This window comes from Vanellus vanellus, assembly GCF_965231255.1.
Source record: "Vanellus vanellus genome assembly, chromosome: 7".
In the NCBI taxonomy this organism is placed as follows: Eukaryota; Metazoa; Chordata; class Aves; order Charadriiformes; family Charadriidae; genus Vanellus; species Vanellus vanellus.
The window spans coordinates 31,577,153-31,602,897 of NC_138912.1; the positions used below are offsets into that span (position 1 = coordinate 31,577,153).

General features: G+C 38.2%; 1 protein-coding gene across 2 annotated transcripts in view; it reads left to right on the plus strand.

The window, feature by feature from the left end:
• The window catches only part of WAPL (WAPL cohesin release factor), a 74,068-nt gene that overhangs the window by 39,296 nt on the left and 9,027 nt on the right, over positions 1-25,745 (plus strand). The window contains exons 5-12 of one of the 2 annotated variants that reach the window (XM_082486043.1): positions 6,260-6,355; positions 9,647-9,799; positions 10,049-10,185; positions 12,219-12,330; positions 17,375-17,602; positions 22,498-22,609; positions 23,604-23,701; positions 25,371-25,447. In XM_082486043.1, coding sequence (XP_082342169.1) covers positions 6,260-6,355; positions 9,647-9,799; positions 10,049-10,185; positions 12,219-12,330; positions 17,375-17,602; positions 22,498-22,609; positions 23,604-23,701; positions 25,371-25,447 — 1,013 coding nt within the window. The remainder of the gene's footprint in view (positions 1-6,259; positions 6,356-9,646; positions 9,800-10,048; positions 10,186-12,218; positions 12,331-17,374; positions 17,603-22,497; positions 22,610-23,603; positions 23,702-25,370; positions 25,448-25,745) is intronic. The other variant, XM_082486042.1, reaches the window with a different exon arrangement.

Here is a 25,745-nt window from a genome sequence, read left to right on the forward strand (position 1 = left end):
TTCATTTGTCAGTGGGAGCTTAATTTGTGTGCAGAGCAATATGCAAAATTGGTTTCACAGCTGCCATGTACTGTATGAGCGTGGTTGGTTCACTCAGCTCTGTCTGTGACGATGTGCATTAGATAATAGCGCCATGCGACACGAGCACATCTTGAGAGTGAAAGAAACAGTTGGTGTTGAGGGCCCAGTGTCCCCATTACACACATCTAGAGTTTTTACTTTGAATTAGCTTTATTCTGGTTTGCTTTAAGGAATGCCCAGTAACAGCTGGCACGAGGTAGGCGCTTACTGGAAAAGCGTCTCCAAATTTAGTTTCATCGGAAAGGAATCAGGTAAGTGTTCCCGAAGACTCAGCGATGCAAACCACATTGTGGTAACTGAGGACATTTGGGAGATTTCTTTGAAAAATGTTTTACTGATCCGAATGCGAACACTTATGTGGGCATGCACGCATGTGCGTCCCAACCATATCACCTCTGGAATGTCATTGCTTTTGCAATTCGGTAAGTTTTTTCTGTTAGTAGGTTGATAGGCTTTCAGTAGATTAGGATTGGGGTGGCGGGGGGAGGAAATAGGGGGATGTGTGTGTCTCTCTCTGCCTTTATGTACCAACAAAGAGGGCAGAGATTTTGTCAGCAATTTTTACAAGGATGTGTTCGTGCCGATACAGTTACTTGCAGGCAGATGCAGGTTTTTCTCTTCTCTTGATTGAAGCGATTATGTTTCCAGTATCATGGTGCTATGTCTACGCTATTGTACCCTGTCCCTTTTAATTAGACTTAACTTAGGTTTCTGGCCAAATTAGTAACCATAACCATATGGCTTCTGCTCCCGAGCTGACCGGTTTTGAGTACATTGAGTGTAAGCAGCATACGGAACACCATTAGCTATTTCTGTTAAAGAATGAATCTCATGTTTATCAAACTGTTCTGTTTCTTCAAGTTAAATTTTCATCTTTCACTTGGATGTTTGACCCATCGTCTTGTTCTGCCCTGTAGGCACCCTTTTGAGCTTTGAGGAAGAAAAAACATCTTGCAGTTCTTCAGAAGTCTGATGCAAGAAAAGCTTCAGTGACATTTTTTTCCCCCTCCCTGCTCATTTTGTTGTCCACTGCTGATGCTCTTCAACCTTGTCTGACTAACAACTTGTAGTTATCTAGCTATGTGCCTGCATAATGTCTTTTGAGTACTGCATTAAATGGTATAGCAGTTCATGATTAAGTGGTCTGTGGCACCCAGAGGTGATCTATTGGCACTAATCTGCTACTGTGATCTAAGTAATGGAGATTCGGTTCATATTTTGAACACTGAATAAACAACTTCCGTTTGCTTCTGGTTTTAACTGCTGTTGAAAACTGCTCTCCTATCTGGAGTCCAAATTAACTTTTTTGTGTTATATACACGTGGCTTAGCCTGTGCTGAATTGATATTCCATCTTCCTGTTTTGAAGTAATTTCTTTTTCTTTGCTCTGAATGGATGTTCATGCCTTTCCCTTTAAAAAAAAAAAAAAAAAAAGAAACAGTCCCTTATGAACAGTTTTATGCTGTGTAACATACTTGCAATCTTTTTCCTGTTCAAGGTGGACATGCAGGACAGAGTAGTGGTTGTGAGTAATGATTATGAATACAGCAGTGGTAAATAATCATATATTTTGTGTTACTGTTTTTTTTTTTTTGGAACTTGCTTGTAGTTTTGACAAACATCTGGCATACAGTCTTATCGAATGCCCTTCAGATATAAATAATGCATTTATCAGGTTATCTGCTGAAATGTTTTGGGGGTTTCTTTGCCATTGTCTTCTACCTTGGAAAGCATTCTTGCCTGCAAATAGCTGCTGTCTTTCTTGTTTTGCTAGTATTTTCAGCATGACTCATGTCCCTGGCTCTTATTTTCTGCTATTCTTATATCTACGAATGGCAGGCAGTGCTGCATCAGTATGTGCAGAGTGCCAACTCTTGAAAAATTCAGCTTTGAGGCGTTCAGGGATGGGAGGTTAAGCATGACCCATAGTTTATGCCATTTGGAGATGGTCTTATAAAACTGACGGCCCTGTGCATTTTGTAAAATCCCTGGCATTAGTTCTGGTTTTGCATCTCAGTTCACCCCTCAGAACCATGTGCGGAGTCTCACAGTACAGTGTGCTTTATACCCTCACTGGAATATTTGCACTCTTTCAGACGTGTATCTGCGTGTAAACAGCTGTCAGTTCTATACATATGAATAAAGGAAACTTCTGGTATTCAGCAGAAGCTCTTATGGCTGATTAATATTGCAGAACTTATTTGCCTTAAGAACACGGGATTTGAAGGAGTGATGTACTTCCACTTGCATCTATTCTAAGTTAATCTTGAGAGGAAGAATTCTTAAAGGTCTGCATTATTTGAATAACTGCAAGGTTGTCTAGTCTTCAAGAGAAAGTAAGTCAGTTTCTTAAATTACTGCTGTGTAAATATCAGCATTGCTTCTTCAGGGAAGCTTGTTATCACAAACATTTGAGTTGCCTTAAAAAAAAAAAAACAAACACCAAAACCAAACAAACAAACCAACCAACCCATTTGCTTTTGTGATCAAGCCCTTCTGAAAAGTCTTTGTTCACTAGCGTTCATTTGATCTTTGAGACGTTTCCTGGCTTCAGTTCTGTCATACAGTAATCTAAAGCAAGTCTACATGGTGCTTACTGATTGATCAGTATTGGCGCGGTTTCTTTGCAGTTGTTTTGGAAATTCATCTGTGTTTTGTGTGGCAAGGGAAAACGTGCAGGGTGCTTTAAGAGGTGGTTGTAAAGGAGGGATGTATTGGCCACGTCCATGTCTGTGTGGTTGTAAGAGAGGTTCCAAAGTCTCTGCATAATGTGGTAGAACTGCTTACAACAGATTTCTTTGGAAAGCAGCGTTGGATTTTTGCAGGTGTGCTTGGTGGTTGAGCTGTGTGCCATCAGTGCAAGACAGGATGCTGGACCAGGCGGTAGGGATGCTGGGGAGCAGTGTCTGCTGTCTAATGGAAAAATTACTGGGAAGGCATGGAATCACAGGTGAAATTACTTTGACCTAAAAGTGGAAGATATTACAGGGGATAGTGGCTAAAACTAACCTTCCGTAGGTATTTGAGGTTTTAAATAATTACCACGTTCGGTTACAGTTTTGGTTCTGCTACAAGAGAGCTATTAAATGAGGATGTCCTCATTTCTTAAAACAGGCATTTATTGGTGGCATTACGTGATTTCTTACATAAAATGTGGCTTTCTGTTATATTCCATTAGTGCCTAAGCAAGCTGTACAGTGCCTTGTCACAAAACGCTTTGGGGTGCCCTAGCTTTTGATTTAGTAAGAGATGAAGGAAAATCGGGGAAGAAAGGCCTGTTTTTGACTGTTAAATAAAAAGCGTGCCGTCTTTGACTCGGGAAGCCTCTGAGCCCTGAGTAGGTAGAAGGAATTGTCTTTATCTGTTTGCCCCGTTGAACTCTTCCCTAGGCATCAGCTGTTGCTCTCTGCTGAAGAAAACACACTAACGCTGTGTGGACCTTTTGACGATGCCGGCACAGCTGGTTGTATTCTTTGTTCTTATTCCCCACCGAAGCACTGAACTTGATCCGTCGTCTGTGCTTCCTTGCTGTATGCGTGTGTGCGCAACGACGGTGCTAAATTTTGAAAAGCCAAGACTGCGGACGCTCCTCTCGCGTGGCCAGCAAGGGCCCGTCCCAACTGCCGCCTCGCTGGGTATGGCGAGCTTGAAGGCCAGCGTGGCTCTGCTCCCCCTGTGCCCGACAAGGGCTGTGTTTGGTTCGTCGTGGAGCACGACGCCTGAAGGAAAAGGAACACCCAGGTGGGGCAGAGGCTTTATGTACCGGGGCAGCGAGTATGGCGTTGAACTTGATCGAAATGGGAGTGCTGCAGCAGCAGCAGAGCCTGCCTTGGTCTGTGCCCCCATTGTTTCTGCAGCGAGCTAAGGGAACGGCATACATCTAGGATCCTGTTGTGTGGGTCGCATTGCCCTGCGGCATCTCCCTGCTGGGTGCGCTGAGCCTGACACTGCTGTTACAGAGACCTGAAAAGCTTCTGTGCAGCGTGTAGCGCCCAGACAGGAAATACAGGATATTCGTGTATTTGTATCCTTTAAGCAGGGATAGAATACTATTTGAGACTATAACTGAGATTTGGGACTATAAGGAAAGACTATCCCTTGGTAACAGGACTTCTGGCAGCTGTAATGCAGTACACTGCTGTCAGAATTGTAGTAGTTAAGCTTCCCTTCAAGGTTAAGAAGAATTATGCATCAGCCGAAACTGATACTAAATATGTGCTGTGTTTTCATGCTGGCTACTTGCTAGAGTGTGTTATTTCCTTGAATTATCCCCTGTACCGGGATATGGCACCCAGAAACTTGTACCTTCTCTTCCCAATCTTAAGTATGCACCGGGATAATTTGTGCAACCGTTATGAGTAACTCAAGAAAAAAAGGTGAGCATCTAGAAAATATTCAGTGGTTCTTTTCCATTGCAGACATTTGTGAACCACTGTATCTTTCATGATTAAAAAAGCATCTTTGTTACTAAGTTGGCCTTCCTTTATTTGTCGTGAACACTGAGTCACATTCCCAGTAAGATTGCTACTCAGAAATGTATAGGAGGAGAGAGTTAACTTTTATTTTGTCAGCGGTTAACTTTTTTCAAATAAGGTTCTATATGACACCATCTTCCTATTTATGGACAGAGATGTCCTTTTATAACTGTAGCAGCATGAACTTAAAACTGGTTTCTCAGTTTAACTTTTTGACCTTGGTGAGATTGTCAGGAAATTGGGCAAGTTGGTGCTTCTGTTACTTGGGGAAAGTTAAAAATTGAAGTTATCAAAAACCTTATTTTGGTATTCCTGTGTGTGACCATGGTGGCTACATGTGGCTGCTGAAGGACTTTGTGTATCCATTACCTGAAGATGTGTTGTTTAAAAGAGCTTCCTTGGAAAAGAGATAAAACTGTTAAGACGATGGGCATTGTGTACTTGTTGCTGAGTGGCACACGAGCAGTGCTTTAAAAAATAGTTTAAAAATCCAGCAAAGTTTCTTATGACCACATCAAAGCTCACTGTAGGAGGGAAAGAGGCTTTTCTCTTGTCTGGAAACTAGAATGATTTAGTGCTTGACAGGTCTTTTGGGCGCTGAAAACATAGCTGAGACTTTCATTCTGCTAATATTCTTTGAAGTTTTGTTAGTCAGGGCTTTCTTTTCTTGTAAAGAACGGAAGGATGCAACACAGAGTTTTAACAGTAATACAGAAACTCTTGACTTACAAAATCTACTTTCCAGCTTTTGACATGCCAAACCTTGTTACACTTCACAGAATGGTATTGATCCATAGCTGGTACTGCTAGGTTTGCTGTGCATAGCCCCTCTCTGGGCTGTACTTGAGCCAGTATCCGGTTTAAACGGTTCATACATTATATTTTGATGGAAAATTATTTTTCATGTCCAACTTCTTTTTTTGGTATGTATTTTTTCCATGTTTAAAATGCTACATAAGTGCGTGCAAGCGGGTATGTAGTTATCCAGTGTACACAATATATCTCATGTTGGAAAATAGTGAAAATTGTAATGGTATATTAGTCAGAAGTATTATTATGCCATTAGATTGGTAAACTCAGATCCTGGAAATATAATTCCATCTTTGCTTCCTCTAAGGATTATATTGTATTTCCCAAAAATTCAAGGACAGTAAATTTTGATGCATTTTGATTTGCCTCGACACATTTTTAAACATGAAGGGAAAAGAAAAAGCTTCTTAATTTTTAATGAGGATTAAGGCATTTCATTTGATTGTATTCTATTCCTCCAAGCATCAAAGTCTATATCAATTCTACATTTTTGGTTCTAAACTAGTCATATTTTCTACTGATATGGTGTTTGCTAACATGTTGGGGTTTTTTCCCCATAGCTGTCTGGTTTTGTCTATAGGAATGTCGCAGACCTTTTGTTTTTGAATAAATTTAAAAAGTAGAAAAACTGAAGAATTCTTGAAATACATACACATCGTGTCTTTTGCCGTTTGAATGGGTCCGTATGTCTTTAAAACCACCAGATGCTTCAAAGTCTTTCAGGTTTTCTGATATATACAATATTGAGAACTTGTGTTGCTGGGAAGACTGAAAGGGGAAAGAACGAAGCTCATTTTGCTTGTTTGGCTACATTATTGCTATAGTAGTTTTTGAAGTATATAGTGGCTACTGGTAGATTTGCTTAAAAAATAACTTTTCTTTTTATCTTTTAGTCTCCCACAAAAGCTGTGTATAATGCTAGACACTGGAACCAACCAGAATCGGAGGCTCTGCCAGCACCACCGGTTTTGAAAACTCCCAGTGTCCCAGTAAGTAGACAGTTTGTTTCTCAAGTTGAGTAAATCTGCTTTTAAGATTCACTTATATTTTTTGAAACACAAGTTCTTGATATCTGGTAATGTCACAGTAATTCGGAACGAAATCCACTTTGTGATGTGAGCCATTGGGTATTTGATAGGAAAGAAATTGTCGGTGGAAATACTCTAGAATGGGATCTTCCATAACATTTCAATATATAGATACAAAAAAACCCCCAGCTTCAGTCAAGTTATGTTCTCCGATCTGCTGAAGTTAAGTTTTCTAACAATGGACTCCATTTCATCTTCTGTGGGAACCCCTAGGATTAACTTGCTAATACACATAGAAATCAGCAAGTTGCGGGTCAAAAAGGAAAAATGGGTCAAAAAAAAAAAGGAAAAAAGAGATACTTCATTTATTTTTCCTTTCTAATGGAGTAAATTATTGTGAATTGCTGACTTGAGTCTTTAGACCCTATGAAAGCAACAAAATTTTCTCTATGCGGCCAGAAATGCTAATATGAACATATTGGTTATAAGCATGTCTAGAAAAAGTAGACAAGAGGTGAAAACAGTTCTTGAAGTGACTTGTTTGTTCAAAAAATCAGGGATTGTTCCAAGGCTTAAGGTAACTGTTTAACTCTTTTGAGACCCCAAGAATCCAGTGTCTTGGGCTTATATATCTGTAAATGCTGTTACCAATTATGCCAAGAGAGCATTGTACATTGTCAGTAATCTTGATTTCATTTGGTGCCTTGCTTACAGTACTTGCCTGAGAACAGAAAATAAGAAAGTAGATATTTTTGCAGTGATAAGTCTTCAGCTTTTGTTGTTGTCACCAATTTTGGGGGGAGTGGGGTATTGTTTTTATTTGTTGTGTGGTCTGGTTTGTTTGGTTGTGTTTTTTTTTTTATTCCACCCATGTGTGTGTTGTTCTGATACTAGCTCCTCTTTGATTTATGCTTGGTTTTGGTTGCACTCTCACGTTATTCTGGACATCCTTCCTTCAAAGTGGACTGCCTGGAAAACGCAGATGACAAAATAACCATTACCACTAGTGTTTGAGGAGAGAGCAGAAATTTCAGCCCTGGGTTTTTCCTTTTACCCCTTTCTCAATTTAAATTATGTGCATTTGAACTGAAGCTTTTGTTGTTTACTGAATCTTTGTATTGATGCTGACTGAGTAGTCCGATAGCTAACTTAAAGGCAGATTTTGTCTGAGTCTTCTCAGGCAGACTTTGAATATATCCTCTTCAGGCTATAAAAATGTCTGGATCACTTATATTCAGGCAAACTATTTTGTCTTCTGTCAAACTGCCACTTTGTAACTGGAACCATCAAAATATTAATTCAGGAATATGGCAGAGGTTTGGCTGAACAAACCAGTTAGGGGAATTTGTTTGTATCTGTTCCTCATGGGATGTACATCTGAAGTTACTTCAGTCACTTTGTTTAACTTTGATTTACATCTGTATGATTAAGATTAAAGAGTTACAAACTAGATGAGCCTTGATCCAAACGTTCAGCGGTCATCCTCCTGGTGGGAGGTGTCCTTGCCCATGGCAAGGGGGTTGGAACTCAATGATCTTCAAGGTTCCTTCCAACCTAAACCATTCTGTGATCCCTGCGCAGCTGATTCTGCCTCTTTAATTTCAGTAGAAATTTGTTACCTGAAGATTTGGATACATTTATCTTAGATTTAGGGTGAAAAACCCATAGCACACAATGTGCTTATGCCAAGTACTCTTTCTTATGGCCTCTCCAAGATACCTTGGAATTTGCTTTGAAGGGGAAGCCATTAACCAAGACTTGGATGAGGTACTTGAGTGGATCTCCTGCGTTCACAGACTGATAAGATCAGAGTCCTCCAGTATGTGCTCTAAACCAGCTTTTCAGGGTGGTTTATTAGCATTTTGCCACTGGAGCCCAAGCAAGCAAATACTGAAGTGCTGCACAGTGATAGAGGCAGCACGTAAAGAATAATTCGTTAGTATAGCAGGTTATTTTGGCTTATATTTTAATTTTGACTGTCAATGTACAATGCACAAGAAGGCTTTCTCTCAAAATAACCCCATGGAGTGAGTTACAATTAGTGCATCCTCTGTGCCTGCGTATTAATTCTATTTTTCAGTCACGCTTTAAAAAAAAATTCTCATTTTTCTATGTAAGGAAACTAAGTAAGTGATGTTACTTAGAGATTGAGGGTGAGTAAATGACCACTGGCATTGGCATTTGTACGTTTAGAATTTGGCATTTAGAGGTCTCTTGCCTGTATGCCTTGTTTTCTGTAGTTTGTCTTCACATCTGAATTTGTGCCAAAGAAGTAATCTGAAGATAAGCTGACACTTAAGATTACAGTAGCCTCAAACTAATACAGAGGAGTAGGTTGAGGAGAAACCTGTAATACTTGCCCGAGATGGCTGGAAACTTGTCAGTAGTTATTCTAGACCTAATATCAAGTTCTCTGTTTCCTGCTGTAAGTTCAGAATAGGTTTGGCTCTATTTTGTGCTATAATATGTTGTTCCTAAAATATTAACACAAGTACGAGTAAGGCCAGTGTATGGAGAATACCATGAATTTATAAGAGCGTACTCTTACCTGTTTGAGGCGTGCACCATGCCTCTTGTATTTCTCTGTGTGGCAATTTTTTATAGTGCTACAAAATTTATATTGATCGCAAAATACAGTTTGGAGTATCAGGTTGGAGAGGTCAGTTGTCCGATACCTGCACCCCGAGTACAGTAGTTCCGTAGCCTCCAGTAGGTAGAGGCGAGAACAATAGGCACAGAGTTTTTCAGTTCAGGCTATGTTGAGACAGTGATTGCTCAATGCTGTGCTTGTATCCAGACCAATGTACTTAATGGTGGTTCAGTATAGCAACCAACTCAATGCTGGAAGCTCCAGTTTAAGTGGGTAAGATACTTGTAAGTATCAACAAGTAATTGTTTTTAAACACTAAAGTTGATTGGTTTACTTAACCTAAAGCTTAAGGAACCAGTGTAAAGGACTTTTTTTTTTTTTTTTTTTTTAGTTTCAGAATTCTACTGGAGCTTTCCTGACCACTTAAAACTTTTTTTTTTGTATTTGAAAATGCATATAATTTCTGGCATCTTAATTTTTTTTTTGTTTAAGAGTAGGTACATTATCACACAGCTTAGGTACATCTTGGTAGTGTAAGGCAAGGACTAAATAGACCCAAAATGTGAGTTTGACAATTGCACACCTGTACTGTTTCCTGCTGTATTTAGTGTATGTTTACATGCTCAAAACATCTGCCCATTTTAGCACTTTCTTATTAATAGGTAAGGCTATCTTCAAAGGAGGCAATTCATAAAGATGATGGAGTTTTTAAGGCTCCTGCACCACCTCCCAAAGTGATAAAAACTGTGACAATACCTACTCAGCCCTATCAAGAGATAGTAACTGCATTGAAATGTAGGAAAGAAGACAAAGAAGTAAGTATTCTTAACAAATTTTTAAGCTAAAGAATTATTGGTAATCCTAAGTACTGAAGGAACAGCGTCAAAATGAAATTTGGCTTTCCTGTTAAAGATACTATTTTTATCTAAATAGCTGAATGGCCTTTGTTAACTTCTTAATGTTTCCTTGCACTCAAGACTGAGTAGATTTTTAAACTGTGCTTGTAAAGTTTTTAATCAATCCCAAGAGCAACTTACCTAGGTCAAAATATTTGTCTCTTCCAGTTATACACTGTTGTTCAGCATGTAAAGCACTTCAATGATGTAGTGGAATTTGGTGAAAATCAAGAGTTCACAGATGATATTGAGTACTTGCTAAGTGGATTGAAGAGCAATCAGCCCCTAAACACACGTTGCCTTAGGTAAGATATCTTAATATAAAACACTGAACTTATATTTAAAAGAGATACTGAATTAAATATTAATGAATGAAGTGACCGTGCTTTAAAATTTTGTTTGGGTAGTTACCTGGCACTTCTGCTATAAAGAATAAAATTTGAAAATAATCATCAAAATGATATCTTGTGAATAATCAAAAGTAGTAGGACTAGGAAGATGAAATAGAAAACTGTCTGGTAAGAGACATCTTCAACATACTTGTTTTCCTTGCTATAAATTAAAAAATACTTTTGGTAACTTTTTTTTTGTTTAGTGCAATCTTATGTCTGGTGGCTGTTCTGTTTTTTAATGCAAAATTCAATTTTAAAGTAAAAACCCTAAGACTGGGAAGTTTGCTGGCTATAATCTAAAACTAATGTAATAATGAGATACTGTTTCACTCAAACCACCTGTTCTTTATCTTCTGTTGAGAAATAACATAGCTAGTATCCACTGGAAGTATTGTGGCCTTGATATTAATTGGAAGCTTCTCTATGTTGTCTTGAACCTACTCATTGCACTCTTAATAAGTTACACATTATTGCAAAGTTAGTAGCAAAAATGTCAGTCTTGCTTTGAAAAAGTTTATCACTTAATATTGGTGTCCATTCCTTGGACATAAAAGTAATGAGGCTGATGTTCTGTAACCATGTAATAGTCTTTTTTTTTTTTTTTTTTTCTTGTACTTGTAAATTTTCCTCTCTGTTTAGCAGAACTAAAATGGTAAAGAAGGGAAAACTTGACTCCACAGAGACAGGTGATGAGGACTCTTTACTTGAGATTTGACTGTGGATGAGAAAAAGCTTAATAAGCTTTTAAGAGAGCTGTTTTAAAAATGTTCTTCACATTCCTCAAAAACTAGCAGTGACTATTGCTGCTGGAGTATAAACACAAGAAACTTATTATCCAGTTTGTATGCACATTATGATAAGAATAAATTAATACCAGAATGACAGTTTAGGAGTATTTTTCATACTGAGTGCACTTAATTTGCTCATGTGGTAAGCTTTCTAAGATCTCAAACTGACTTTTTTACTTTCCAAATTTATATCATGGAATGTAACTTGTATAAACACCATAAAAATTTTTTCTTTCAGTTAACAAATTAAAAGAACAGTATTTTTCCAAAGGATATCAATGTGTAAGGATAGGAATAGACGTAAAAGAATCAGAAACTGGTAGGTAAGCTCTAACTGGTGCTGTTGTGATTGGAGACAGAAAGACCACTTGTACTTTAAACGCCATACCGTATGAATCTTTTATAGTAAGATTCCTTAGTAGTCGTGGAAGATTTGATTGCAGAATCTCTCCTGTGTTACTCCACATTTAAAAGCAGTGTGTGTTGGATAGTCTATATTTTGGGCTCTGCTAGAAATGGCAGACAGCTTGCTAATAAAACTAGGGGAAGACTTCTGTTTTTAAAATAGAACTGTTAACGCTGATCACTGGTTAGATTTCAGGAAAAATCTGACAAATACATTAGTCTATAGTGTTTCCATCAATCAAATGCCGCAATAAATATTAATCAATGTTTGTTTTTTTGTAAAAGTATTGTCAGGCATAAGCGGGACTAATCAGTCAATTAGGTAGATAACTGTTAGATAGCGATGGAAGCTCACATACCAGAAATTTCTGGTAATGCCTTGGTCCAGAATAATCTCTCCTGTGCCTCTAAATCAGAGCTTTGTGCTTAATCCATGAACATTTTACTTTCAATTTAACTATTTGAAATTATTTCAACTTTTGTTTGAAAGAAGCGAGTTCAGGTACCCTTTCAAATCCTGGTTTTAGCCAACCTTAAAATTAAGCAGACATAGTTTGGTGCTGGTAAGCAGCTGTTGAATAACATGTTGCTCTGTTCACTAATGACAAACCTTATACAAATTTTAGGAGAAACATCCCGACAGAGTTTGTCAGGGTCTGAGGTATATGGTCAGTCACGTTTTGTAGACTTACTTATCTGCCAGTTTTGTAAATGTGTTCATTTTAGTTCTAATCCAGAATTAATTTTCTCTAGTGTAATCAGCTTGGCGACAAAGTGCGCCATGCCCAGCTTCCGAATGCATCTGAGAGCACATGGGATGGTAGCCATGGTTTTCAAAACACTGGATGATTCCCAACACCATCAGGTATGAATAAATTGTGTGTTTCATTGAAGTTTGATGATACTTGCCTACTTTGTGTGACTTCGGTGTACGCTTAACTCAAGGTCAAGCATCCCGTATAGCGTGTCTCTGGGATCGGTGGCTCCATTTTAGAAATCTGTAGTGAAATGAAAAATAAGAGCACCTGCCTGCCAATGACAAATTCCCCTTCCAATGTTTATGTGCTTCTGTATTTGGAAATTCTTTTAAAAAGTCATTTAAGCTTTCTTAAAAAACCTGACTGCTTTGGATTGCTATTTTATATCATCTCTTAAGCTTTTAAAAATAGTTTTATTGTTGTACGTATAATTACCTTCAAATAAAAGTCATTTGAGAGCAGTCCTTTCTCTTTGTATTTAAAGATGGCTCTAAGTGGTCATCTCCAGACTTACTTGTACGTGACTTACTGCCTTTTCTGTAGCTGCTGTGGGGCATTTTTCATGTCCTGTGCTTGTCTCCTTGAGCAGTGCTGTAGTTGCAGCTGTAGGGTGCCTGGAGTGTGTGCAGTGGCCTATATAAACCTGGGAAAGGTAAATTTTAACTTAGTTACGATAACATGACCTGAGCATTAAAAACTTGAAGCAGTTTGTGTTTTCCTTATAGACTTCACAAGTTCAGTGCAGCTGTAATAGAAAACGTTTCTTGCCGGTAATACTATTTTTCCAGTGGTTGGAAACGGTGCCTCTGTGGGCTCTCCCTTGAGGTAGAGCTACAAAAGCTGAACATAGGAGATGTTACTTGGAAGCAGGTAGTAAATATGTACATCCAGTCAGGTTTATTACTTTTATTTAACAGCTCTAGAAGAACGACATACAATGCAGAAGGAAACTTTGCACCCACAGTAACAGACATTTAAGGGGTTGTATTTGACATCTTACTGTGGGCGGGGGGGAAGAAGCTGTAGACTAGACCTTTAAGTAACTAATTTAGAATAATAGCTTATCTTCCATCTCCCTCAGAAATCAGCAATGGCTAACTGTAAAATAAAATATACGAACCAGGTTCAATGCATTCATTATTTTGTGAGCTGTCAACATAGTGCCAAGTGATACTAGAAACGAGTGAAGTATAGTCACGCTATTTAGGACAGTTGCTACCGCTGAGTTGCAGGAGATCTGCAGAGGACAGCTACAGTTCCTTGGAAAGTCTACAGGCTTGCTCAGGGTATTTTTGGCTGTCTTTTAACAGTTACCATTATTCCTTCATTTTCAGAAGAGCTAGCACATACAGTTCAAAAGGAAATTGCATGCTATTATTAGTCTGCAGTAAGAAAAAGCATTGATTATATTCACTATTTTCAGTATATTTGATGAAACGCTCTCTTTTGTCAGGAAAAAAAAAGGTAGTTAATGTTTTAATATAGTTACAGTGCATTCTTGGTACAGGTTATACAGTATTATAAAACCACTGATTTATCAATCTGCTATTAATAAATGCTAAAATATGTGCTCTAACTACTGACAGTATGTGCTTCAACAATGACCTTCTCCGTATAAGCTTGCCATCTTTATATACTACCCTTTTATTCACTAATTATTTCACTAAAATTTGAACTCGTTCAAAACGAACGGAAATTTCTCCACTAAAACTCAGTGCAAAGTAACTCAAGAATAATAAATCACACTAGGCTTTGCTTGCGCGGCTCAAATCCATTTAAGATGAGGAAGGACTGGGGAAAAAATGCAATTATTTTGTTAATAATTTCTTTAAAGTACTTTGGAGATGGGAAGACTGCCACAGTGACATTGCTAATGGAAGCAAATAGGAGCATGTACTGTATTCATTCTACTGATACAATGGAATAGGCGGAGATAGTAGGGGACTTGTACATTTCTGTAAGCATATAAAGTAGCAGTTGCAGAGGTATTTTCTTTAACCAGCAAGGAAAACGAAATAACCAGTTATCTTACTGAGCTATGCCCCTAAATATTTACATGAAAGTTTCTGTTTCTACCAAATTGTTTTTGTAGTTTTGTCTTTAAGCTTCAGTTTCAGGTTTTTAACTGCCTTTGTCTCTTCAGCTATGCTTTAAAGGTTTTGGAGTATTTATTTTTAAAATAAAAACTATATTTTCATTATAGCTGTCAGTAGTTCTGCACAGAAATGTGGTTTTGTAATGTCTTCAGCATGTGAATAATTAAAAAAAAAAGTGCATTAAATGTAGTGCTGAACCCTAGAAAATAGCCATCTGTTCCCACAAGCTGGAGTATAAATAGAACAAGCAAGGGAAGACAAGGATGAGAGTGGGTGTGAATGGTCTGCCGTTTCTGGAGTGTACGTTCAACTAGGATGTTTTGCTGAATTCTGTAGAAGTATGGAGTGCAACTCCATAGTTAGATATGCCATGCAATTTCTGTCTAGAACAAATTCTATTTATTTTACTTTTTTTTCCTCTCCACATTTATTTGGAAGCAGAATATGTTTTAAGCATCTTGAGGAATAGGACAGGGGGGGAAAAAAAAGCCCTCCCCAAAGCCCAGCTACACTACTGCAATGCACAGGGGTGGGATTTTTAGGGTTTGATTGGGTTTTGTGGTTGTTTTGGGTGGGTTTTTTTAGGATATTGATCAAAAATGAGTTGTACCAACAATTTTTCCCTTGTTCTCAACTCAGAATTCTGTGCGTGGTGGGGCGTGAGATAACTTTCAGACAACGTGGTTAACTGGTTTTAATGCTTACAGAAGGTCAGAGCAAAATGTAGAGTTGTTAGATTCAAGATTAAACCAACTTGCATATAGGGATGAAGAAAAAGAGGTTTTAGAAAACCCCTGTCGCTGGCACGTAGCTGAAGCAGGTTTGTTCCACATTATAATCGCCGTTCACATTTGAGGTCCTTACTCTTGCAATATCACTATTTTCACGTTGCACATCAGCATTTGGAAGCTTATTGGCTTGATTGCCTTCTATATGGTGTTGCAAGAATTAACTCTCTATTAACTGCTGCATAGTTTCTAGTTGATCAAAACTCCTTTGGGGGCTTAAGCATTTTTTAACCAGGAAGCTTGCCTAGATAATGCTCGTCACTAGAAAATAGTTCTTCATAGACGTTGCTTTATTAGGTCCCACATTGGCTGAACAGCAGTTAGCGGCGTGACCTTTTGTTTCTCTGGAATGCACGTGCTCCTATGCCCTGTTTTAATATCTGCCGTTCTGTAGGAGCAGAGCCTTCTTCCAGGAAACTGAAATTTCTTACAGTTTAAACCAGTTGCAAGTAAATCCAGAGTAAACAATTTCTATAATTAAAAAGATAAAATTGCAAGTTTCATTGGAGAAAGTTAATTGAAATTAAGGGAGAACAATGTATATCCTGTCTATATAGACAAGCTGCATAGATTGCTTTTTGCCTTACATCTGACAAAGCTAAACTTTTTTTTAACCAACCCTGTGTCTCGAGGTTGTATTCATGAAAGGAGAAGTAGATTTGGAAATTTGCTTTCTTCCTTCAGTACCAAACGCACCTTTGGTAGTTAGATTAAAGTCTTTATTCTCCCAAGGGTTTCCTTGACTCAGACAGGAAGGAGTTTTAACATAGCTTTTGATAGACTGTCAGCTGCCTAATCCTGTTTCGGAAATGCTGATACTGCTTACTATGACCAGGTATGATTATTACTTGGTTCTAAAATAAACAGAAGCGGCTAATGATTGCTTTGGTGGTTGGTTGAACTCTAAACAAGATGCTAATCTACTATGACGCAGACATCCTGCTCTTTCCTGTTGAGCTGTACAACATTCACATCCCAGAATTAGTTGGTCTCCATTTTTTATTTACTTTATACAGAAAAAATTGGAGTGGATGTATGCAGCACGTTGACTCTTGAGAGTTAAACTCAGTAAGACGCACACATACCCCATGCACCCCCCAGCTCTTCTTTCCTCCAGATACCATCAAAGGTTTCTGAAGGTCTCCTTCTCTGAAGATATTCAAAACTCACCTGGACGCGTTCCTGTCCAGCCTGTTCTAGGTGACCCTGCTTTGGCAGGGGGGGTGGACTTGCATGATCTCTGAAGGTCCCTTCCAACCCCTACCGTTCTGTGAAAGTGTGCCCAGCACTACTCAGTTCTCTGTGAAGGTTTCTCTTCTTTACCCTGACTTGAAGCTCACCTGGACAGATGGGTCTCTCTTGGTGCAAGTGCTGTCCTTGCCAGCAGTAGGGACAGATAGCTTTGCTCCGATCTCTTCACTGTCACTTCTCTCATCCTGGCAGTCACCTTCTGCCTTTGCTTTTCTGGGTCCTTAGGAAGATGAAATTTAATTCCTTCTTGAAGAGGATTAAATACTCTTTAGCCAGTAAGAGGTCCCTATACACCAATTCTATGTAAGATAGGGATGGTCAAGATAATAACATTTACTTGTTAAGGGCTGATGGGTATGGGGAAGGGGGAAGCTGGTTTGTTCTCAAGTTACTTACAAAAAGCAGAATTCCCTTGGAAATTAAATGTGTTTATGCTGAAAGGGTTTGGGTAAATTGTGGGCTGACAGGTCTGCTTGGCAGAATCAGAATGTATGTCACCAGGCTCTCTTCTTTTTTCCTTTTTTTTTTTTTTTTTTTTCCTCTTCACATGCAAACGCTGTCCCCATGATCTCTGTTTTTTTCTGGTGCTGTCACCACCTTATCCTATCGAACCAGAATGTTCGCCTACCTTGCCATGTACCCTGTGCTTTTTCACTTTGTTTCCCTGCCATCTGTCTCTTCTATAATACTGTGTTACTGGAGTTACCATTTTTATTGTGTCTGCAGCACTGAGTCCCTTACGAGTAGAAAACCCCGCTTCTCTACCAGGGTTTTGTAAATGTATTAAGTGATTTGTGTCTCAGTTGTGTTGGTCAGGAGAATGCATTAGTAACTTGCTAGAAGTAATCTATGTACGACAGTAAGTACTCATGCAAGTGCTAGTGTAGATTGGGACTTGTTGGGCTTTTTCTTTCATAAATATTCATCTCGTTTATTAAAAATTGTAAAAGGTCTGCCTAACATGATTACTAAAAACTCTTTTTTTTTTTTTTTTTTCTTTCCTCTCTCAACCCAAGAATTTGTCCCTATGTACAGCAGCTCTAATGTACATCCTGAGTAGAGATCGTTTGAACATGGATTTAGACCGAGCTAGTCTAGATCTGATGATACGGCTTTTGGAATTGGAACAAGATGCTTCATCTGCCAAGCTGCTGAATGAAAAAGACATGAATAAAATTAAGGAAAAAATTCGGAGACTGTGTGAAACTGTTCACAACAAACATCTTGATCTCGAAAACATCACGGTGGGTATCATGCTTTTATTTGAAAGCCCTGGCAGTAGTGGAATGCTTAATGTAATAGAACTTGTAAGCATCATCCTTAATCTCATACCTCCCAGCTAAGGATCATGACATTTTGTCTACCTTCTATGTATATATGACTGCTCTGCAAGTATTTTCTTCTTTAAATTTGAAATTTCCTTTCTAAAAGGCTGTTAGTGTGATAAAGTCGTGATGTTCTTCAGCTGTCTGATTCACCATTCACTCCTGCTAAGGGTAGCTAGCTAGTTAAAGGTAGCAATTAAAAACAAGTAACGCTTTAAATAACCATGTGTTTAAAGACCACGTTTGGATTGACTCTTTCTTTGCCTAAATTTTAACCAATGTACCTTCACAAACAGTAGGGGTTCTTACATGGGAATTAAAGAGTATTGTGTGTTAAATTGGAAATGTGGTGCAGCTTCTCCCATTAAAAAATAAAAATCTGTCCTACAGAAACTGATTTCTCTCTGCCCAAAGTGTGGTGGCAGATCTATTGATTACCATATATGTGGATGATTTTTTTTCTTTCCCTTCTCAAACATACTTGTTTTTATGAATGTCTTCAGCTGCAAGAGTGTGAACTGGTTTTGTTTAAATTTGGCCATGGTTTGATGCTAGCAACAAGCTAGCTTGAAAAATCAAGGGCAAGTTGCAAGGCTTTTTAGATGAGTGTGTTTAAAGAATTGATGACAGATTGACTAGATGAGTGGTCATAGATGGCAAAAATTAGTAATATGTTTTTGCTTTCACCATATTTCAGTATAACAGATGTTAGTATGATCTTAATTTTTTAACATCTTGTAATACATTCTTTTAATGTTGTAAAGATTCTTAGTGGGTTTTGCCACTTTTCATGCAATACTTACACCCAACAGGAGAAGCTTCTGACTTATTGTTTATGAAATGAGCTTTTTAGAGCTTTATCTCTGCAAGTCATGTTTCAACTCCTGCCAGTAATCTGCAGTTAAGATTGTATACCATTTTAGGTTAGATTAAAAGATAATATGCCTTGTTGAGCTGGCATTTTCTTTTGCAGTTCCTGTGACGTTTTTGTTGGTTTGAGTTTGTTTTTTTTCCCCAAAATTCTAGCTATGGAACAGATAGCTGAATTGGTATGAAAAGTCAGTATTATGTAGCAGTAGAAAGAGCTGGATATGGGGGGAGGAAGATAATACTGATGACATAATTCTTAACCTTGGTAATCAGTTTGTGGTGACAAAGGAGAATTGTTTCACAGTTTCAGTTTTAGGCTTGTTTCCTACAAATCTATGAAACGTGCTGGTAGGGGGCTCGTATTAATTTTCTTGCCATTGAAAGCTGCAAAGGAAGAATGAATTTGAGATTATTTTCTGCACTTTCAGCTTACTTTCTGAATTCACGGGATACAATCTGAAGATAGGAACACAGAATGAAATTTGTTTTCTAGGTGGTGACCAGCTAGGAATCGGTGTAATCAGTGTCTTATTTCAGGGCTGGTTTGGCACCGAAGGCAGCTCACGTAGCTCGCAGTCTGTCAGTGCCAGGATATCTTTTGCACTATAAAATGTAAGACAGCTCCCTTTATTAAGCTTGGAACAGCTGGTACAGGTTCCTCATTGCTAAAGCATCCAGCCACACAGACCACTGTCTCCTATTTCTCATATTCATGATCTGAGCTGGCCTGATACTTTCTTATGAACTGTAATTCTGTTCTTGTGGTTTCTTAGGCACGAGTTTTAAAGGGAGAGGATATATTAAAAGGGACTCTGTCTTGTGAGGAAGCTGTCAATGAGTAAGGAGTCATATTATCTCAGGCCATCAGTTTCAGCTGGTTGGTTGTTGTTTGGTTTTGTTGTGGTTTTTTTTTTTTTTTTTTCTGAGGCATTTATTTCTTAAAATTATGTCGAGCTGTTGTAAATGTGTTGAATACTGTAGTACCTCACAGATGGAAACTGGTTCCCTCCCAGCTGCACCATGTAGAAGCAGAGACTATATAGTGTTTAGAGAATATATGCAAGCCAAATGAGATGATTAGGTTCTCTTCCAATTTATGATAGTAGCAATGGTAAGTTGAGACAATAATGAACTTCATATGTGGACGATAAAGTTGCTTTCACATAGGTCTCTGTCATGAGATATAATAAGTAATCTCTGTTTTGTACCAGATGACAGGCAGAAAATGCTAACAAAAATGCAGATCTTCTGGGGGTAAGGAAAAGATCTGTGCTTTTTCAGACTCAGACATATCCACTGAGAAACAGAAGGATTGCAGCAGATGTTTTGATAACTTGAGTTTGTGCCTAACCAGTTACACCTTCATTTTTTTGAATCTTACACAGATCAAAGGAAGATGATCAATACTGCCTGTCTTTCACAGACAATGTTGTTTGCGTGACTTAGATCTGACTAATTTTTGAGTACTCTCAAACAGGTTTTCAAAGGGTTCTGTTTCCTAGACTGCTATAAAAATTAAAAATGTAAACCTAGAAATTTAAAAGGAGTTCTCTGTGGGTTGAATTTGTTCCAGTTTTTTCTTTTTGCTGGCTTAGAAGAAGATAAAACCTGAACGACATAACCTTCATGTTAGCAAATGGCACTTGCCTGTGGGTCAGCATAGCCCTCTGTAGCTGATGTTTGCAGCGAGCTCCTCTCTGTTGCAGCGTAACGCAAACCGTCAGAAGTGACTGCTCTTTTCAGTTGGTGGAAGAGGTTATTCTGTTTTTCACTCTCAGCATAAGGCTGGAAGCTTAAGGGAACCGTATTTTGAATGTTTGGTGTTAAAATTTCATAGTAATTGACAGCAAAATTGGATAGAATGGATTACTTCCCTCAAAAGCAGAGTTAAAAGGTTTAATTCATTTTATTTAAAAAAAAAAAAAAAAGAAAATTCTGTTGTTATGTCCAGTAGTATAAATATCAAATTATATTCTGCAGTTTTTTAAAGTGTTATTGCCCTTTGGTAGAAAACTAAGCACCATATTTTAAATATTGTGTGGGCTTTGAGCTTTCATGGTGAATCTATTTGGGGAGTTACCTAAATCTTCTGTAGCCATTAAGATCTCTAAGGAGAGTTTATAATCAGCTTCTATCAATTTGGTTGAGGTTATGCATGATGTCAGATAACCGTGTCACAATATTTTTGAGCTCAATCTACAAAACTGAAAGGAATCGTCTGAAGAGGCTGGGAAAGCTTCAGAGAGCTCGGTATCTGTCAAACTGCTGTCTTCAGATGCTTTCCCCTCATTCCTCAAAGCGCTTTCTCGTTTAGTTGGCTTCAGAAGGGAAGTTCTCCGTCCATTGCTTAAAATACCCTCATCTCCTTTAGCATTATGTTTTTAACTTACAGGTTTTTAAAAACATGAGGGTTTGGATCTTGTCTCTCCCAATGATGAGATGAGAACGCTCTGTAACCTGGTGTGTTTAGTTTCCCTCCTGTGGGAAGACTTGATGAGTGGCTGTTGGCAATTAAAGGCAGTTAACAGTTGCAGGAGTAATTGCAGCTTTGTCTGTGCTTCCTCTGTGATGGGGAATTGAGATGCCTCTGACTCAGGGAGGAGTGACCTATTGTAGATTTGCTGCTGCTCATGTTCTCTTGTCCCCCACAACGCTGTCATGACCCAAGGACACTTCCATTGATACTGGAGAAATGCTGTTACTGACTATGTGCTCACCAGTGATTGTGCACTGTAGAGCTTGCTCCTAAAAAAACAGAAATAACTAGCCTTGGGTGGTGACTAATCTTCAACTTTTCCTCCTTGGAAAATCGGTATTTAGAAAACAAGGAAAGCGGCTGAAGATGGGTGGGTGGGTGGGTGTCATATAAATTTATAACTTGGTTTTCCAAGAGAATGGGGTGTTTCCTGCAGCCCGGTGAGTACTGTTATTACCGGGAGGTGCTGAGGTTTGAACCGGTATCCTGGAACATGCTGCACAGCTCAGAATAAGCACAGCCCTCCTTGAAGTGTTACAAACCAAATATGTCGGGGAGGGAAGGTAACCTGAGAGGGATTAAATTCAGTTGGCTCTAATGAGATCTTACGGCTTTTTCTCTGACCTCTCATTGATGTATTTACGTGCCATATGTGAAATTATTATGCTTACAGTAGTCCAGATTTGCCTGTGCATTTTCCAGGTGTTACAGAAGTTTATACTGGGCGCTTTTGTGTAGGTGTAAATTTACACGTATCTATATGTTTTGTTATTAACATTTGCCTTTTATTAGAGGCTTTTGGAAAAACAAGTTTTGGTTAAAAACATTGGAGGGGATTAACTAAGATAATCATGTAAAATGTCTTCAACTTCCATTTGCAGGGATAAAGTAAAAGACAAGTGAACTTATCTTTGCTGTTGTTGAATTTTGATATGTATTCCTCTTTTTTTTAAAAAAAAAAAAAAAAATCAGTAAATGTAGTAAGATTTTCTACAGTGCTTTGATTTAATTGCTGTCTTTTATGAGTTTAAAATTAAAACCACAAAATACCTACATTGGGTCAAATGTATTCTACAAGCAGCAGAGCCAATGTGTCTGGGAGACAGAGAAGCAGTGTTCACTGTGGCTTTTCTTGGTTTTTTTCCTGCCTGGCTGATTTGTCCATTTCCTTCCTCCACGTGTTTCTTTTGATAACAAGAGAAACAGATGAAGGGAGGCTGCTTAGGTTTTCTAAGCTATTAATAAAATAAAGGAAAAGTTGAAAATGCAAAATACCTTTTTATCACTACCAAGTCATTTTTTAAGATACACATCTTTTTCAATCCGTTCTTGCTCCCTCTGGTGGTGGTTCTCCTCAGAACCTGTAACTTTGTTTTTATGGTTTTTATATGACGTGTATTTTTGATTTGATGTATTTGCTGCAGCTACATATGATGATTTCACTAATTCTTGAACCTAACTCTTTCAGACCGGGCATTTGGCAATGGAGACATTACTGTCTCTCACCTCAAAACGAGCCGGGGACTGGTTTAAAGAAGAACTGCGACTTCTAGGTGGTCTTGATCATATTGTAGATAAAGGTATATTGGAGATGCTGCTTTGACAGTGTGAAAAATCAGTGAATCTTACTTACTAAGATGTTTGCTTTTCTTAATGTTCGTTTTCTGTGGTTAAAAACAGAAACGTGTGTTTTTCTCAGCAATGTTATAAAGTACACAATTTGATATCAGGTCACTGGGAAATATTAGTGACTTTAATCTGTTGCATGTGGGGTTGAAAGTAGTTTTAAGGTTGAACAGAATGTGTATAATGTTACATATAATGTGTGAGATTAAAAGTGGCTTAAGCTTAGACAGAGTACGGATTACTGTGTTATATACCTCTGCACGGCAAACAAGTACAGCATGCTTATTCCAGAGTAAAATCTCCTTTACACTCTTCTAGAATTATTTTCAGGCCTGATTTTTATAACTAAACATCCCAGAGAAAGTGAGCCCTTCAAGAAGAAATGGTGGGATTTTGTTTCCATATTTTTTGAAGACATGTCTTGGTTAGGCTTTTTGCATCAGCATCTCGCAGATAGGAAAAGGGTTGTTTCTAAAAGGAATTCTTGAGCTGAATAAAGCTTGGTCTTAAGTAAGCAGAGGGGTGGACAAAGGAAGGATTGAAGAGATGAAAGTGTTCAACTTGCACGTGGTTTCAGACTTGGAAAGTGTGGGGAGAGTGTGCATGCTGTATCTTTTTTTCTCTTCTGTAAAATAATGCATCACAGTTAAGGAACATAGTCATGTGCTGAACAGTCTCTTCATTGTCAGTAGAAGATAAAATATACAGATAGATAATTTGTGGCAACAATCACAAATGTGTAAAGCCAAAATTGTAAGGTTGGGTTTTACTTGGCGAAATGAAAAATTTTGGAATGCTGATCATGTCTTTCTGATTGTTTCCTAGTATGAGAGTTTTGTAAAGTGTAAAACAAGCTTGATAGTAACTCTCTGAGTAGCTATTTAGTTTGTGCGCTCGGCTTTTGAAGACCTCTTACTGATAGTGGAAAACAACTTTTTTGTTGTTTAGTTAAAGAATGTGTGGATCACCTAAGCAGTGATGAAGATGAAGAGAAATTGGTTGCTTCGTTATGGGGTGCAGAAAGATGTTTACGGGTCTTAGAAAGCGTGAGTATGAGCAGATGCATTGCATTTCTGAAAACCACTTTTTCTCTACCAGACCTTTTCAATGTTACATTCTTTCTATATACTTACATAATAATGCTATAATGTTGATTATTTTTTATAGAGGAGACTAACTTTCTGATGTTTGTCAGTGTTCCTGGAATGTTCAGTTAAAAATTTCTTTTACCATTCTGTGTGTATGTACAACATTGCAAGGGTTTGGGTTTTCTTCGTAAGAATAACTGAATGCAACATGATGCTTTTTCTTAAGTTCCTACAAAAAGCTGCTGTTTATGGATGCTGTTTTCAAAGCATGAGTTTGAATCTCTAGTGTATGTCTTGTAATAACGCATCGCTATATAGAAGCTGTATTTTCTTAGAAGCAATAAAACAATGTATATTTTACGCATTGCTACTTTGAAGCATCAGCTGGCTAAGCGCTGAGAGGGAAAACTGCCCTCAAAATCAGACTAGTCCTGTAATCAGTTGAGCGTGCATATTGAGATGGTAAATATTTTTGGATGAGAACTTTGGACAGAATTAAAACACATGGTACTTTTGTAGAGCTTAATTGACAAGAATCGTGAGCATATGTTTCTCTATAATATTGCCGAGTTTCATATTTGTTACTGGCGTTACTCTTTCTGTATTGTCATACGGTAAGCAAGCAGAAGAGTGTTACGATGTTTTAGCAATACATCTGCACACATCAGAAAGCGATGTTCAGGTTCAGAGTACCGGTCAATGAATCTTAATGAACACCTTAAACCCAAGTCAAGAGGGCAAATAGCTACAGCAGTAACTTGCGTTCTTCACTAAAATAGAAGGACAGACTCAAAGATAGCGGAAAAATAAGCTAAAAACTGAGAAAGATGAAGGATTGCTGAAGTACTAATTCAAGGGTGCCTACTTAGAAACGAATGGAACCTCGCTCTTTACCTGCCTTCTGAACAGCGAGAGAAAAGTTTTCAGATCCAGCTTCTGCTTTTGTATTTGATAGATGCAATTGCCAAGTAACAGCAGAACAACCTTGTCTAGTGGTAAAATATTCAAATTTCAACTTAAGGGTGGTTTGTGATGTAGTAAGACCCTTAGGAACTTGGGAGAGATGACAGAAATCAACACACCGAAGCATGCAAATTTCAAAGAAGAACTTTTACTGTTTCTGAAAATTGGTTCTGAATTTCAAGTTTTTCCTTGATTCCCTTGATTGATTTTTTTTTTTTTTTTTTTTTAGGGTTAGATGCAGAATAAGCTCTCAGGAGTGGAGTTGATTTCAAGTCCTAAAAATAACATTATGCATATAACTGTATTCTGTTTTATATTTTTATATATATTTACATATACTTATATACATACAGACTTGGGACACTGTAGTCCCAGGATATAGATTCAGGGTTCTGCTGTGGCAGAACATTCTGCCACCTGGTTTCTGTACTTGCTGTATCAGGGAATATGGTTTTAGCTTCAGTGCCACAATTTTGTGTGATTAATAACAAGGTGAAAACGCCAAGGAAATTTTGGACAATGATACATGAAAGTTTACACTGGATAACACCTAAGAGGTGTGGAACTCAATAAAGTGGGGTGTGAAAATAAAGTGGGAAGGGAATGCTTCTCTTTCAAGGGAAAAAGTCCCATTTTTAATATAACTTTCTCCTCCCCTTTTCAGGTAACTGTGCATAACCCAGAAAATCAGAGCTATCTGATAGCATACAAAGACTCGCAACTCATAGTCTCCTCAGCTAAGTAAGTTGTAACAAAAAGACATTTTTGCGGAGCACTGCATGTGATAGGGCAAAAAATAAATTTGTTATCCCAGAAGATTCTAGGGGGGGAATACCCCATACTGGCCAGCATTGCTTTTCATGAAGTAATGCTAAAGGTCATTTAGGTGGGGGTATGGGTAAGTACCTGAGTCCTACCAATCCGTGGTGCTGCTATTGTTGGTTCTGTAGAAGCTGCAAGCTGTGGATTCAGCTCCTCCTGTACTGAGTTAATATGGACGCAGAAGAGGGCAGTTGGGAAGCTACATTTACTTGTGTTT